General features: G+C 35.7%; 1 protein-coding gene across 1 annotated transcript in view; it reads left to right on the forward strand.

Moving 5' to 3' along the window:
* The window catches only part of DICER1 (dicer 1, ribonuclease III), a 38,638-nt gene that overhangs the window by 450 nt on the left and 20,935 nt on the right, over positions 1-17,253 (forward strand). The window contains 12 exon segments of the mRNA XM_071426552.1: positions 595-757; positions 1,174-1,304; positions 2,206-2,340; positions 3,058-3,218; positions 4,467-4,635; positions 6,718-7,190; positions 10,841-10,973; positions 11,855-12,097; positions 12,196-12,350; positions 13,668-13,800; positions 14,252-14,327; positions 15,434-15,573. Of these exon segments, the coding sequence (XP_071282653.1) occupies positions 595-757; positions 1,174-1,304; positions 2,206-2,340; positions 3,058-3,218; positions 4,467-4,635; positions 6,718-7,190; positions 10,841-10,973; positions 11,855-12,097; positions 12,196-12,350; positions 13,668-13,800; positions 14,252-14,327; positions 15,434-15,573 (2,112 nt within the window).

Here is a 17,253-nt window from a genome sequence, read left to right on the forward strand (position 1 = left end):
TCCTTCCACCTCCCACTTTGTCTTCCACATGGTATACTAATTTTGATTTTTGGTTCACATCCTGGTCAAAGCAGCCCTCTAAAGTCAGAGACCCCATCAGGGTACTCTGATTTTTCACTTTAAGGAAAACTGAGTTCTAGAATACCAGTTCTCTTTGCACTGCAGCGGTGCCCAGAAGCATTTTGTTAGCGTTACTGAGAAACTTGAATCACCTTCAGCTGGTCTACTTGCTTATTGGGCTGAATTGATGCTTGCAATTGGATTTAAAAGCTGTAGTTTCTTTCTTCATACCATGTATATAGCAACAGAATCATCTATTAAAAAGGTACATTGAGAAAGCTACCTGAGAGCAGATTGTGGTACTGAAGGATTTTAGATTTAAAAGCTGGGCTATATATAGTGTGTTAGTATTTTTGAAGGGTTGTGAGAACACATTGTTATGAAAGAGATGTGTTAATTATATGGCACTTGGAAGATTTCAAGCTGTACTATTGACTTGTACTTGTCTATAGTTTATTTATCACTTTTGTTATTTTTTTGTCAGTTTTTTTACTGCATTACTGCAAGTAAGGACATTCTTATTTTTTAACCTAGGTTGAACTGCTTGAAGCAGCTTTGGATCATAATACAATAGTCTGCTTAAACACTGGCTCAGGGAAGACTTTTATTGCAGTACTACTCACTAAAGAGCTGTCCTATCAGATCAGGGGAGATTTCAACAAAAATGGAAAAAGAACTGTGTTCTTGGTCAACTCGGGTAAGAGGAAATGTTCCTAAACACACTACTATTACTTCCATGGAATATTCTGTAAAAGAAGTTCTTTGAAAGCAAAGTTGGGAGAAACTTTTGTGTAAAGCCTTCAACAGCAAGAATGTGATACCTTTCATCTTTTGTTTCATTGTCTGTTTAATGTAATCTGTTTAAATAAGAAAACAGAACATGTTATATATATATATAAAGTTAAGACATTGAATCTGAAGTGAAATTTAGTTAGCAATCTGTTTCCTTCATGTGGTTCTGCATAGAGGCAGTTGCCATGTATACATGGTTTAACATTAGTCTAAGCTAAAGAACACATTATGAAATGTGGTGCTAGGTTATATGACACACATCTTACAAATTAAAGTATGAGAAGACCTTTATGTAAATGAGAGTATTTTTTTTTCCTTAAGCGAATCAAGTTGCTCAACAAGTGTCAGCTGTCAGGACACATTCAGACCTTAAAGTGGGAGAGTATTCGAGTTTGGAGATAACTGAATCATGGACAAAAGAGAAATGGAGTCAGGAATTCTCTAAGCATCAGGTAATGTATTAAGTAAAAACTATAAGAAAAGCATGCAGAGAGTTAGGTTGGATCAAAAGTGATTCCTTCTAATTATGCATTCAGTCTTCTTTTAAAAGAAATCCAGCATATTGGTAATATTTGTATGTTAATTTTGAGGCAAATATATGTAGGTGTTTTCAGGTTGTTTTTAAAAAGCCATCCTCTAAGTCCTTTGTTTTCAATCTCCCTGACTTGTTCATTATGTTGATTGCAGAAGAAATTTTGAGTGTGCATACTGTACTTTAAGCGCTATTAAAATTTTATTAAATGTTAGGGTTTTGGGGTTTACTTTCTGGTGATTAGTAATGCTTTATGGAATATGTCTGAAGAACTCAGAAGAAAGTGTTACTATACTTAGTGAAGTTCAAAGTGAGTGTAAAAACTACATAATTTTATCAACAAAGTCAATTTTTATGTGTTTGTGTACAAGAAATAAGTTTTTATTTAAAAAGAATTCTGATAATGTCCTGCTTATATTACTGCTGCAAAGAGTTAAGAGCTTATGAAGAACCATCTTTCTGGCTGGACACATGATGATGGGACCAATATAAGGACACTATCTTAATTTATTAGGATTATTTAATTATACTTGTTCTGTGTGGTCTGGTTGCTGCTGAGATTGTCTGTTGTATTCATTTTTTAACAAGGCATGTGCCTGGAGAGATACAGACATATATAAATGCACCCCCATTCAGAGAGATGGCTTTCTCCAGCAGAGAAGGTTTTAGTCTCTCTTGTCCTTACCTGGTATAGGTATAACAATAGGCATTGGTATTTGCCAGTGCTGTCTCACAAGACCTGCAGAAAACTATTCCTCCTTCACCTTACCTCTGATAGCTTGTACTTTTCTTGTAATGACATTTTTTTCCTTTCAATCTAGGTTCTGGTTATGACATGTCATGTTGCTTTGACTGTTTTGAGAAATGAGTATTTATCCCTGTCAAATATTAATCTTCTGGTGTTTGATGAGTGCCATCTTGCAATCCAGGATCATCCATACCGTGAGATTATGAAGGTGCATTTATTGTGTGAATGTTTAATATACTTGGTTGAGGAAGAAAAGTGAGTGGGAGAGCTGGAGAATTGGAAACCATTTAAGGCAACTTTTGCTGCCAAAAAAGATAGTGGAACCAATGTTAGCATGTTCCTGGGACTATGAAATTACTGTATTGAATTAAGAATAATGTATTTACTGTATTTCACCATGGGGATTAAAGACAAATGTGTCTTTAACAGAGAAGCTAAATTTACTGAATTAGGGGAATTTTTAAAATTCATCAATAAAATATTTGAGTTAGGGAATGGGATATGCTAATCGGTTTTTATTATTTTTTAAAATGCTGACCTCTAAAGGTGATACTGGAGCTCTTTCCAGAATATTATTGGCTCCATGTCATTTTTGGCTTGTAAGTGGGAGACACCTGCATAAAAAGTATCTTTCCAAATCTCTTTTCAAATGTATATGCCTTTTTATATGACATGCAAGTATTATGTATTGTAAGTGTGACAAGAGTATTCGGTTTATTGCTAACTTCCATGTTGTAAATACTTACCTTTAAATGTGATGGCTGTTTGACTTCCAGTCAGTAGAACAGAAAGTAATAATTAAATGTTTGGTTCCTTTTGCAACACCTGCTATTGAAATAAAAGTTTCCACCCTAGGCATCATAAATATGCAGGTAGATTAACAAGATACCTTTTGTAAATAATTTAATTTGATTTTATTTCACAGATCTGTGAGGATTATCCATCATGTCCTCGAATTTTGGGATTAACAGCTTCCATTTTAAATGGGAAATGTGATCCTGCTGAGTTAGAGGAGAAGATCCAGAAACTGGAGAAAATTTTGAAGAGCAATGCTGAAACTGCAACTGATTTGGTGGTCTTGGACAGGTGTGTTTTATAATGATTGTTGGTAAATTGATGCCTGCATTTTCGTTTTGGATAGAGGAGTAAACCAGTAGCAATATTTAGTCTTCTAAATTTTAGAAAAGTTTGTGTGTATATGATGCTGATAATTCAATTTAGGATGGAGATAAAATGTTAAATGGCTTTTGAGTATAAAGGCTGATTGGCCTTGGTAAGGAGAGATTTTCTGTTGTTGAAAAACAAAACAAAAGGTTCAACAAAACAGATCCTCTAAAAAAAAAAGCCCAACTCAAAACAACAAAAAAAACCCTCAACACACCACCAAGCTAAAACCTGACATTTCATGAAATACTATTGAACTTTTAAAATGCACTCTTTTGTGTGGAGTGTAACTGTTTCACATCCAGTGTATGCCATAATGTCACTATTTAGGAAAATGTGGCAACATTCCCAGTACAATGTGCTCTTAATGCAAGAGAAGTTGCCTTTTCTTTTTTCTTTTCCCCCAGATGCATAGCTTGAGTTTTAAAGGCTAATGAAAGAGGGAGATGAGAGGAAGTAATAAATACTTTAACAGAACAAGTGAGTTACAGAATCTAGAATCCTGCGAGTGTTGTTTAAACTAAAGGTGGTGATAATGCAACAACTTGTTGTAGGGGAGAGTAGGGTGAAATGATTGCTATGTAGTGTGTTTTCTTCTACCACCTGGACTGTATTGTTGAGTTTCAAATAAAGGTAAAAAGTTATGGAACAGGTGTTTTGTCCATGCATAAATGTTTTAAATGCATTTTTTTTACTCATCTGAACCATTTCCTTTTAAGAACTTTTAAGAATTTTCCCTTGCTGCCATTCAAGAATAATAATTACTTTAATTGTGTAAATGTATTTCAAGACATAAATTTACATTGTGTAGATTGGTTTTGTTTTGTATAGCAAGAGAGTGCACTATCGAAAAACAAGTGAAGACATTGGTGAAGTAATTAGAATTTACTTAAATTTCCCAGTATTTGAAATGAGAATAGTAATATTGGCCTTCTTTTTAGGATTGTATTAAAACAGTATCTAGAATTTGAGTAGTTCAGTATTTCAGGAGATAGAGGTTTTTCTGAAGTGTTTAACTGTATAATTTTTAATAATTATTGATTCTTGGTGGGGAAAGAAATGTTCTTGAATACATGCCATGTTGCTGTTGTGTTTGCTGTATAACCTTAAGAGCTGAAATAGCTCTGGCTTTCAGAAGCTGTGTTTAACTTGATCTTTGCCCTCATTAAGATATACTTCTCAGCCATGTGAGATTGTTGTAGACTGTGGACCATATACTGACAAAAGTGGGTTGTATGGAAGATTATTAAAGGAATTGGATGAAGCACTTGCTTTTCTGAATGACTGCAACATATCTGTACATTCAAAAGAAAGAGACTCTACCTTAATTTCTAAGCAGGTAAGGATACCAAGAAATGTGAGAAACCTTGGAATAGAAATCTTACTACTGTTTTTGTTTGCCATGTATGTTACATAACTGAAACCTCCTTAGCTAGCCATCCTTGATTATCTGAAGCAAAAAGACTTCTGATTTTTGTGTTCATTAACATGCAGTTGTTTTCATAAATGAGTGGGGCTTCAATGTCAGGCATTGATTAGAATTCCATTTACTTTGAGATTCAGATTTGCTTAAAGCACTAAAACAATTCTGCACCCTGATGTTCTAGGTCCTTATCTCTGAAGTCAAGAATTTGACATTTTCATAATCTCCTATGACCTTTGAATAATTCAGTACAGAAGAGGAAATAAGGCTACAGGAAGAATTTGGACTGTTGCCTGTTGTATTAAAAGTTGGTAAAGGAAGAATTTAGGCAAAAATTCCAGCCAGAGATATACAGTGTCTGTAATTTATCTTAGAACAATGTTGGAGTAGTGTCACACCTTGCTGGAACAGAATTTGAATCTCAAGTCTTGCTTGACTTTCTCTGTGTTTGCCCCTGTGTTGTCCTGACCTTTAGCAGAGGATGGTCTAGAAGGTGTGGAGTGTTTAGCAGGGACCTTTCACACAGGTCACACACACCTTTTTGAACCCTGCTTGGCCTTCCTGGTTTGGAACTGCCTGCTAAATTATAACTATGTAGGGATGTAAGTCTTTGAACAAGAAGTCAGTAGTGAGTCACTACTGTGGCTATTCCTGTAATAGTCTATGAGAAATTTGGAGAATATATTTCTTTCTTCAGCCCAAAATATTCCAGTTTCCCTTAGAATTCTCAGAAACTGGGGACTCTGACACTGTCTATAAAATATTATTTGTGCCAGAGGGAAAGATGGCACATAAGGTAGCCTATCACAGTGCATGGGAATTGGAAGTCCTGGTTACTTTTGTGCTAAACTATAATAGGCTAAAATATATAAGGAATGCTGGCTGGAGGCAATCTTCATGACTTGCAGAGTCCAGAAGAGTGGATTAACTGCTCTACATGTAAAGCTTGTAACCCTCTGGGCTTGTTTTAAACCAGTAGCTGTCCGAGAAGATGGAGACACCCATATTAAGAAACCAGTTTCAGACTAAGGTGCTTTATGTCTTGGCAGTGTAGAGTATCAAACCTCTGTATTGCAGTTACAACTAGTCTGGATAGTTTTGTCCTTAAGTCTTAGAACTAATAAACTCCACAGAGGATAGGATAGCATCAAAAGGACGATAGCCTGTTCTTTATTTCCTCACAGAAGGAAAGAAGGAAGAGAAATTAAAGCAGCAGCTGAACAAGTGTCCTGTTATGGTACCATTGTAGTTCTTCTGGTACAATATAGGGCATCCAAACAATAAGTCCTTTTAATAGAGTTATCAGTGTACCCCATTTCTGAATTCCTAGTTTATTGTCTGACAACTTCACTCTTCTGGAGGAAACAACTTTTCATAAGATAAGATTATGATGGTACTCTACTGCCTGTTTTCTATGAATGGGACATAGTTTTCTCTTTTTACTGTTCCACCCACACGTACAAACCACTGTGTTCTGTTTTTCCTAGGCTAGACTTCCTAAGGCTACCTTAAGGCCACTGTGCAACTTACTGGTTATATATATTTCTGAAACCCTGCCAGCTGTCGGTAGTAAATAAAGTAAAAATGCCCAGTAAACTGTTTATTCTGTTAGTTCTGTGTTATGTAGTAAAGATAAGAATTTTTGCTTTGTTTATCTAGCTGCTTCAAAAAGTATTCTTCTTTTTAGTATAAATTTCAAATTGCAGTTCTACAAAATGACAAAATTTTGATTAAGTTTGGGGTTTTTTGGAGATTCAGAAATGTACAGTTTGAAGTTGATTGGTAATAATTTAAGGGGGGGGGAACTCGCTCCATTAGAAACACCAAATTTCCCAACGTCATCTAAATAAGAAAAGCAGACTTCTGCATTTTTTTTAAGTAGAAAAATTGCCATAATCCTTACAAAGACTGTGCTGTAAGAGAAAAAAAGCCCCTAGTCTTAAATGAATAGTTCATGAATGTACTCTTTGAACTGATACTTGAATTCATTTGTTGTAGATATTGTCAGACTGTCGAGCTGTGTTGGTTGTTCTGGGACCGTGGTGTGCAGATAAGGTAGCTGGGATGATGGTGAGAGAGCTGCAGAAGTATATCAAACATGAACAAGAGGAGCTGCACAGGAAATTTTTATTGTTTACAGACACTTTCCTAAGGAAAATACATGCACTCTGTGAAGAGCACTTCTCGCCTGCCTCACTTGACCTGAAATTTGTGACCCCAAAAGTAATAAAGCTGCTTGAAATCTTGCGCAAATACAAACCATATGAACGGCAGCAGTTTGAAAGTGTTGAATGGTATAACAATAGGAATCAGGATAATTACGTATCTTGGAGTGATTCTGAAGATGATGATGAGGATGAAGAAATTGAGGAGAAAGAGAAGCCAGAGACTAATTTCCCATCTCCCTTTACTAATATTTTATGTGGAATTATTTTTGTGGAAAGAAGATACACAGCAGTTGTTCTAAATAGGTAAAGCTTTTTATTAAAAAAAATATATATACTCTGAAGGAAAAAGGCAGACTTAGCTGCCAGGATGTTAATATCATGAATATGTAGGGGATTTCTTTGTATTTTTAGAACTCTTTTCATAAAGTTGGTTTAGGAGATCATACAGAATATTTCTAAAGCATATGAGAAGAGTGTATGTCTTTAAAAGTTGTACTCAAGGACTTGTTTCAGACCTGAGTTTTTAATTTGATTCCTTTAGAAGGCAAATTGTTAAATACTGTACTAAACCTGTAAAATAAGCATATACTGATTTGTTGTAATTGGTCTTTAGATTTATCTTTTCAATGGATGTTGAAAACTTCTCTAGCCTACTGAGTTCAATACTTCTGGAAATCTCACCATTACCCTGCTAAATCACAATATTATATGATCCAAGTCTAGAAAAAATCAAATTTACCCATGCACAAATATCTCTCAAGATTTACCAGTACTGCTTTCACAGTTGATGTTTATAAAGCACCTATTTAGTGAAACACTGAGTGCTTTCTTAAAGTCTCCACCAAGAAAAACATGAATGTGGGAGTGTTTGCCAACTGGCAGTATTGTAGTACCTTATCAGTTCCTATTCTTGAATATGATACATGTTAGTTATGTATAGCACTTAATTGTTAAAAGCCGTTTGCCACAAACTGTGAATGACATGATTGATTCACCTATCCTGGTTTTGGTTTTCAGGTTTTTTCAGGTTTCTCTGATAGTGTAGCAAATGTCCTGTGCCAGGTGTTCATTGCATTCTGGATATCTCTCAGTCTAACCCCTCTGTTAGTACATTTTTGCTCAAGTTAATAAGTGCATAAGACATCCTTTGATCTGCAGACTTGTCTATGTCAACTTTTGTCTTTTCTCTTTTCCTTTTTTGCATTTTAAATATGTTCACATAAATCTGCAGTATGAGGCAAACCAAGCTGTTCAGCATAATGAACATATTCTGTTAATAAGTCCTGAAGAAATGACATTAACAGTCTTTTGCTGAGCTGAAATGAGTATTTCATTACCCTATAGGGAATGAACAGAATTCTGAAAACTTTTTTCTTCTCTGTTCAGTTATGAATGTGATTTAAATCATACTGGTTTTCCACTGTGCAATCATTCTTGTATTCTGTGATTTATACACCATACAATATCCTAACTGCTGTTGAACCTGACAGAATACAGAGTCTAGATTAAATAGGTAATCAAATTCTGCCATCTTTGAGCTTTAGGCACCTTTAGTAGAGGTTACTGGTGGCAAAATATAAAACTATATGTAACTTTTTATCCCTTTTTGAAAGCTAGCTGCCAGACTCTCAAATTGCTCCTTTACCTCATGTAGCATGTGATTTCAGAACACCTCATATGGTATTGACCATCAGACTGGAAGCTTTTGGTGGAGAAGCTCACTGTAGGCCTTCTTCAGCAGCGTGCATTTGATTTCAAGGGCCTCTGCTGATGACAGCTATACCTAGGCTGTATATAGGGGGAGGACTCTCTACTGGATGAGAAAGTCATGAGTGTTTGAATTAATGTATCACAGCTACTTCCAGTAATGGAACCAAGTTAAAACAGAAGTATAATTTTTCTTAAAACACAGTTATTATGGTAGTATTTAGAATACCATTTTATGAAATCTAGGATGGGCAAAATTCATGGCATGAGTTGTACTTTCTGTCTTTATCATTGCACTCGGTGAAGTGGCTTGCTCAGTGTTTAAGTTGATGTACACCGTTCAGTTCTGGTGCCTATAAGCTTCTTTTCAGAACAGAAGACATTTTCTAAAGCCCAGTTCCCTTCCATTTGCATTGTAAGTGCCTCTTGGCTCCCTTAAGAGAAGGGTTCGAAAGCAGAAGTTTGAAAAGCAGAAGTTATCAGTTTGAAAAACACCACCTGTTACCTACCACAAATAGTTTTTTTTAATCACAAGTTTGGAGTCCTATATGTTTCTCAGGAACTTGACTAAGATTTGCAATGAAGTGTTTATTCAGATGCTTTTTATTGTCCATTTCTATACAAGTAAACTAAAGTAAGAATGTTAGGGATGTTTGGTAGGTACTCAATTTGTGTGACCTCACAGAAATGCCATATCGAAAAAGAAATAAAAAAATATTTCTGTCCCGTTATTAACCCATACTTTCTTAGACTGTCTGTCTCAAGAGCCTGGACTGCATACAGAAATGTAACTCCATTTGGCCTTGAACTAACAAACCACATTTGCACTTCAGCACAGGAGGGTCCTTCTAGTCTTGTTTCCTTAAGGATGGCAAGTTGTATGCCTGTTTTATGTCCTCTTGCCTATCTCTCCATCCATTCCAATTTTAACAGATTGCAAAAGAGGAAAGCCTTCAAGGTGTTTTATGTTCACATAAATTTTGTTTAAAATGGGGACTAAGAAAGGGGGCCAGACTTGAGTAGTTTCCCAAGGGTAGAAAGAGCAGGGAGGGCTTTGCATTTTCCCTCTGGTTTGGCAGCAGCTTGCTGGACAGATGGTAGGCTTATAGCTGGGGACTGGCACAGCATCCATCTACTTCTGTGTGAGACAGAAATGCTAGAGATTTTCTGGGGAAAGGTTTGAGTTACTGCTGCAGGTGTAGAGAGACAGTATGTTCTCTGGCCATGGGGAGCACCTGGTAATGGACATGATGGATGTGCTTTGAGCAGAGTAGTAGTGGGATGGCTGTAGTGACACATGCAAGGGATTATTTGTTGTATATAATCCCTTGGTTTTTATTGGCTCTCCTGTTCACAAGCCTGTTGCAGTTAAGTAATTCCAAATTTGTTCATCCTGAAAACTGATCAACTAATGATGCTTCAGCATACTTATTTGATTGCACACTGTAATTGTGGTTCTAAATCCATAAATGCTTCATTTTTAGATTTCATGCATTTCATGCTCATTTAGGTGAGCAATCTTCTACCTTATGTGTGAAATCAGAAATCAGAACAATGCAGAAGCCAGCCTTTTCTGCTTCTATAACATAAAGGATAAACTGAGTGGAAATAAAGTGAGAACATGAAAGTTCTTCACATCCCTGTCAATTACTCCTTTTAAAGAATTGTATTACATCCTCTATTTGGGTTAATGTCACAAGTAGTGAACATCTCACCGTGTAGGCTGAGCATCACTCTTGAGAAAAAACAGGTCAACATTTTGTCACCAGTATACTTGAACAGAATGTATATTCTAGTATTAAGTAGAATTACAATCTTGCATTTTAACCTAGAAGTTAACATTTTATACTGAAGAAACATATTTTTGTTGAGGAAGCAGATACAGGTCTTTCTTCTAAAATCAGCTAGAGCCTACAAAAAAATATTAGCAAAGTAATTTTGAGTAGAGTGCTTTAACAACAGAGAGCCTTAGAGTAATAGATTGGTTTAAAAATATAGAGTTTTAGCATGATAGGTCTGAAATGTGTGTGAAGCACAAAATGCACGAGCTCTCCATGTGTTTCTGTATGCAGTCTGTCTTGTGGTAACCTTGCAGTGGTTTTTGAGAAGACTGCAGTCAATTTATGTGTTAACATGACTTAATTGTCATGCTTCCACTTTTCCTTTTAATATAGGTCTTATAAATAATAGATTTTCCTCCATTTTGTAGGTTGTGTAACTTCTAAAAACACATGTAATATTTTTAGGTTGATAAAAGAAGCTGGCAAGCAAGATCCAGAACTGGCTTACATCAGTAGCAATTTTATAACTGGACATGGCATTGGCAAGAACCAGCCTCGTAACAAGCAGATGGAAGTAGAATTTAGAAAACAGGAAGAGGTAACTTCAAGAAAAAAAATTAAACTGACAGTACCTTTTTTGTGTGTGTGTATGTGCCTTTGAAAACAAAATAAATCAATAGGCAGAGTCTGGGGCACAGTCACTGGAAGTTTATAGCTTTTTTTAAAAATAATGCTTACTTATTGGAGATACAGATGTTGTTTGTAAAACAATAAAAATATGTTTGGAGACACATTGCACAAACAGAAATTAAAACTTTATGTAAATTCATGTTTATATCTAGTCAGATCATTATCCAATTTTTCTGCATTGTGTTAGTGGTAATATAATAATATGTTACAAATGTAAAGAATGTCAGGCTTACTGACATTTTCAGTGGTTCAGCTGATTTTAATATTTATCTTTTCTAAATGTGAATTTGTTTAATTATTAAATGTTAAAAGGTTTAAAAAAACCCCTGATTTTACATTATTAAAGCTCATCCTGGCTGGGTTGTGCTCCAGACACCACACTTTTCCTTAGGATTCTTTCATATATAGTATAAATATCAGAAGTGCCAGTTCTAGAATGAGCTCCATCCCCTGAGGATGCTTCAGCCTCAGGAATGTTTGGGAAAAGATGGTGTCCTGAAAGCATAATTTGTTTTTTCATTAATACCACAACTGAAAACTTGTAAGTAAATAGGGGGGATCCTCTCCATTCCTAGAGGTTATAGTAGCTTCTTAGACACATACCTGATTTTATTCTTAGAAATCTTCTGGTTCTGATAAATAGTCTTGTTACATTTCTGAAAAGATTCTTTGTAATAGTTTTATATTTCCATGTGTTCATGTTTTGTTTTCCGTGTCCGGACACAATTTCATGATGGAAACAGATCTTGTAAAATTAATCTGTAAAATTTGTCTTCATTACTTTTTCAGGTTCTTAGAAAATTTCGAGCACATGAGACCAACCTACTTATTGCTACTAGTATTGTAGAAGAGGGTGTTGACATACCAAAATGCAACTTGGTGGTGCGTTTTGATTTGCCCACAGAGTACCGTTCCTATGTGCAGTCAAAAGGAAGAGCTAGAGCACCAATTTCCAATTACATTATGTTAGCAGATACAGACAAAATCAAAAGTTTTGAAGAAGATCTTAAGACATACAAAGCAATTGAGAAGGTATGAGGTCAAAGGAATGGGCCTGGCGTTTTTTAAGTGTATCTTAGTACTTTTTCAGGGAAAAACCTCTCATCATGTTCTTTTCTTGAAACGTTTAGATCCTCCGAAACAAATGCTCAAAATCTGTTGATGCCAATGAAACTGAAACTGAACCCATTGTTGATGATGATGATGTCTTTCCACCCTATGTATTGAGGCCAGATGAGAACAGTCCAAGGGTTACTATTAACACTGCTATTGGACACATAAATAGGTAAGAGATATATTCACTTCCTCATATCATTGAATAAAAGATTTCTTAGTCAGTCTCGCAACATGGATGCATGGGGCGTTATACACATTTCCTCTTAGGCACCTTGACGGAATCTTCTCTCCTAAAGAAACTGGTCACAGAGGTTTGAAGGGATTATTTGCTTTCTTTATCCTACCAGAGATTCTAGCTCTGATAATAAATGTAGTGATGTTGATTCCTGTTTAAATAAGAGCTTCTCTGAAGACATTCAGCTTCAAATTGTGTACTAAATTTGCATTTTTGCTCTTGTCAAGCTAGTTTTAAAAATAAATAAATAAACTGTTAAAACAGTAGTTAAATCTTCAGTTCTAATATTCACATTTGTGGTAGCAGTCTGTTGCCATCTTTACAAACAAAACCACAGTAACTAAAGTCCACCAGTCAGGATGGTGGACTACTCCACCATCAAATATGCTACTCAAATATCAACTCTGTAAGGGAATGGTAATTAGAGAAGGTTCTCAGTGATAGGAAGACAAAAAAGACAAGGAAGAAGATCAAGGGAGCTGTGGATCAGTCAATTTAACTATAGTCATGTGGAATGCTATGGACAAAGTCCTCATGGCAATGGTTTTTAGGCCCATAAATAAAAGTGGGTTGGCAGAAACCAAGTTTTACTGGGGGATTTTTATCTCTGGTGTCATGAAGTGGTTGACTGTGAAAAGCAGTGAATGTCATTTACTGAAGTAAAGCTTGTGATGCAATTGCCAAAGTACTACCTTAGTAGTTAAATTCTTGAGATGCAGACCATTTTGATGGACTGGCTGGTAAATAAAGCCTCTCAAAGCAGTCAGACTTGAAGCATGAATGGCAGATGGTAAATGGTTCAAAGGCTGTCTGGCAGCTGCATGTATGTGGCATTGCTTCTGGACTGTTAAGAGGCCCAGCACAGTTTAATATCAGGATGTTGGTATTTAATACCAAGCTGGGAGAGAGGGAAGTCAGTACAAGGGAGGAAAGGCAGGAGGGAGAAACCATGATAAACAGGAGGAGTAAGACAACAGTAAACTCAGGAGGCATAATGGGAACCCTGGGACTTGGTGGGAAACAGCCTTGTGCATCATTACAAGCTGGAGCAACCATTCTGGAGACCAGGTTTATAATAAAGGACTTGGAGGTCTTCTGCTCAGAACTTAGTTGAATATGAGTCAGTAGTGTACTGTTACAGTGTGCATCATCTTCTCTAGCATTCGTACCAGTAAGGTAAGGTGCCACTGAAATGTGTTTAGGTTTCGATTTGCAAGTTTTGATGATGTGTAAAATGTTTTGTGCACTCAGGTACTGCGCTAGATTACCAAGTGATCCATTTACACACCTGGCTCCCAAGTGTAAGACCTGGGAACTACCTGACCATACATTTTACTCTACTCTCTACCTGCCAATCAACTCACCTCTTCGAGCTTCAATTGTTGTAGGTATTTGGGCAAGGAAAAGCATGGAAATACATAAATATGTTGGGCTAAGAATGGTCTGTGCCATTTCTAGATGTAGTTTCACTGTTGTTAATGAAAGGTAGATTTTTCTGTATAGTACTCTCTAACTGGTTTTAGATCACTGTCTGTTTTTGTTATAATTCATTTTTCATCAGTTACTTTTTATGCCAAAGGCAAAAATATTTAGATATTCTCCCCTGTACATTGTTGTTTCATGCACTTGTCCTTTATTGGTTTTGATCAGTAGTATAGCTGAGTTCTTGTAATTTTGGTTTCTATGGAAAAACAAGCCTGAATATCTTCACAAAACTGCCATCAACGTGTTTTTTTACAAAAATCTTGCTTGCTTGAAATGTTTGTGTTAAACTAAACACAATAAGTAACTTGCTAGTAAACCAAAGTTTTTACGAAGTGTTTAAATGTTTCTAGGGCCCTCCAATGAGTTGTGCAAGACTGGCTGAGAGAGTTGTTGCTCTTATTTGCTGTGAAAAACTGCACAAAATTGGTAAGACCTGGAAAAACAACCTCTTTGTTAAAGTGTATTTTATAGTTGAGAAGTTGCATATGATATGGCTGTTGTATATGTACATGCCCTTCTCCTGTAGCCATCTATTGCAGCTTGCTTTCGCTTGCCTTGTGTTGTGATGTGGTCATGCACTTACTAATTTAGCTTACAACTTGTAAGTTAAATTTTCCAGGGAAATGTGGTTATTTAACAAATTTCATATTAAACAGCAAAAGGAGCATTAGTAGAGACAAAGATTCTGACATTGAATATACTCAATAGGAGAGAAGTCAGTATCTTAGGATACTGATTATAGTTCAGGGATCACATCCTATGGCCAAAAGAGCATATTTTTTTAAGTGAATTGTGACAAAATGTAAAATACACAACCCTAAATTTATTGGTTTCTTTACTGTATTCTAAGTCATGGTCCAAAAATAGAACATTGCAGAAACTACTTCAGCTCTTTTATCTAGTAAGGATGATGGAGCATGTTCTTAATTGTGAAACATTTTAAAGATAATTCTGTGTTACTGTTTTTTTTTTAATGAAGTATGGAAGTATTTATGTATTTTTTAAGCAAAAAAGAATTTCAGGTCTGGGGTTTATATTTTTTTCTGAGTTAAACCATTTGAACACTGAATTCATGCCAACAAATATACCCAAGAATGGCACCCTGATGGTGGTTCAACCCAGTGTTGGAAGTGCACATTCAACAGCAGTAATTTACTTTGTAGACTGATAGAGAAATATAAATTTTCTCTCTTCCTTTGTATTACTCCATATGAGTGATTTTAAAGTAAGTATGTCAGTCAGAGATCACTTTAGGGCAAAAAGAATTATTGGATATTTTTGTTAAAGAATTCAATTTTTAAATTAAATATAAGACTTTTTTTTTACTAAAAATAAGCATTTTTTTCCCAAAATTCAGTCTTTATCACTCTTTCCCCAGAGTTGCACTTTTGGACCCTTGCAGTAGTCCATGTGTTTTAAAACCTTTCATGTGAGGTGTTTTCACAAGCAGTCTCACTACTCTGTAGTATCTGAAGAAACCAAGATTTGGTTGTTCATAATGCTATTTCTTTGTACTCTTTTGTAATATTCAGGTGAACTGGATGATCATTTGATGCCAGTTGGTAAAGAAACGGTTAAATATGAGGAGGAACTCGATTTACATGATGAAGAAGAAACCTGTGTTCCAGGAAGGCCAGGCTCTACAAAACGAAGACAGTGCTATCCTAAAGCTGTTAGTATCACTTACTGGTGTCCAGATCTCTGATTTAATACTTCATGTACTAATAAGACAGAATTGCCAACTCTTAATCTTAGCTCATCAGAAATTTTTTGAAGTCTTGTGTTTATTTTGGTGTTCTAATTTGGTGAAAGCCTGCAATGCTACCTGAGTTTATGGTACCACATGCTTTGGAAGCATGCCTGTAAGCTAAGAGAACACTCACTTTCTGTAGGGTTTGTTGGCAAATACTTATTTGCCTAGTGTGAAAATAAGTGTGAAGAAAACAGTCCTACATTAATAATCTGTAAAATCTTTACCTTATTACTGGCTTTCAGGACAAATAATTGAACACTAAAGATGTGCCCTGGGCTAAATACAGAAATGCGTTTGGGGTTTTTTTTTGGATGCCTGGTTTACTGGTTGAACACAGAATTTCATAATTCCTGGTATAAATCTTACAATATCAAATAAGTGTACCTGTATTTTTTTTTTAACTTTTAAAGTAGTTCTAAATGTTATGCTTAATATTATATTTGATCTGTTGAATGGGTCACACAAGAAAATACAGCTCTCTGTTAAGTAATGTATTCAGTCTGTTGCAACAGGTTTCAACTACACCAGCTTGTAAAATTGGACTTCTTAAGTGGTATTTGGGGGGAATTGGAAATACTTTAAGAGAAAATGGAGAAAATAAGCTTTGTAAGAGTATTTTGTAACTACTCTGGAACCTTCCTTTTTCCTCTGCAGTTGTTACAGGTTCTGTCTGAGGTCCTTTGAATAGGAAGGTAACTAATATAGAATCTGATAATCTTTACATTCCACAAAGATGCACAGTTTGCATTTTTGCACAGTATTTCTTGTTACAAATGCTTTTCTCTGTCCTTTTACCTCACCAGTGATTGGAGTTGGGGTGATACATAAAATGCAAGATTATGGTATCTCATTCTGAGGAGTTGATTTGTCAAGTGATGCATCATTCTTTCTCAGTTATTTCTTTTTTAATAGGGAATCTAAGAATACTTTCCTTTGCCTTTGTCCCAGCTTCTCACATCTGGAAAAGAAGCTTTGGCAAATGTTTAAGGTCTGCAAGATCCTCTTGGGTTTAATGTAGTTATTAAATTTATGAGTAATTTTCCATTTAGCCAAGGCCATAGTTTTACTGCAGTGTAACTTTAAAATCCAGGACTACATGTATTACAATTTAGTTTTAGATAAACAGGAGGATCATTTTGAGACCTGCAAAGTAATGAACTTCTACAAAACATGAAGCATGGTTTCTTAACATCCATGACAAATGTGAGCAGCAGAATTAAAAGTGCTTGTAGCTGTTGCAAGTATTCACATCTGCCAGCTAGAATTGTAATGAGAGAACTCACATAGTGTAGTACCTGGACGAAGGGGCAGTGCATTGAATTTTGCTTGTGTGTTTGTCCCAAGTGTATCAAAACATTTTTGATACTTTTAAATAATTCTGCTGGAAAAAGAATCTGTGTTAATGAAGATGTAAGTTCAGTCAAGCTTTTTTTTCCTGAGTACGCACACTTTCCTTTTTACCTTTTTTTTTCCTGTTCTACTGTTAAGTTCCAAAGGTCTTGGACATAAAATGTGCTCTAGTGTTACTGGTTAAATGCAGACATTTGCATCAAAGCTTGTTTCAATCTGCCTAAAGTGAAGAGAGGCATGTTTTGCCTC

Source organism: Agelaius tricolor, unplaced genomic scaffold (assembly GCF_023055355.1).
Source record: "Agelaius tricolor isolate 1412-34295 unplaced genomic scaffold, bAgeTri1.0.p SCAF_5, whole genome shotgun sequence".
NCBI lineage: Eukaryota > Metazoa > Chordata > Aves > Passeriformes > Icteridae > Agelaius > Agelaius tricolor.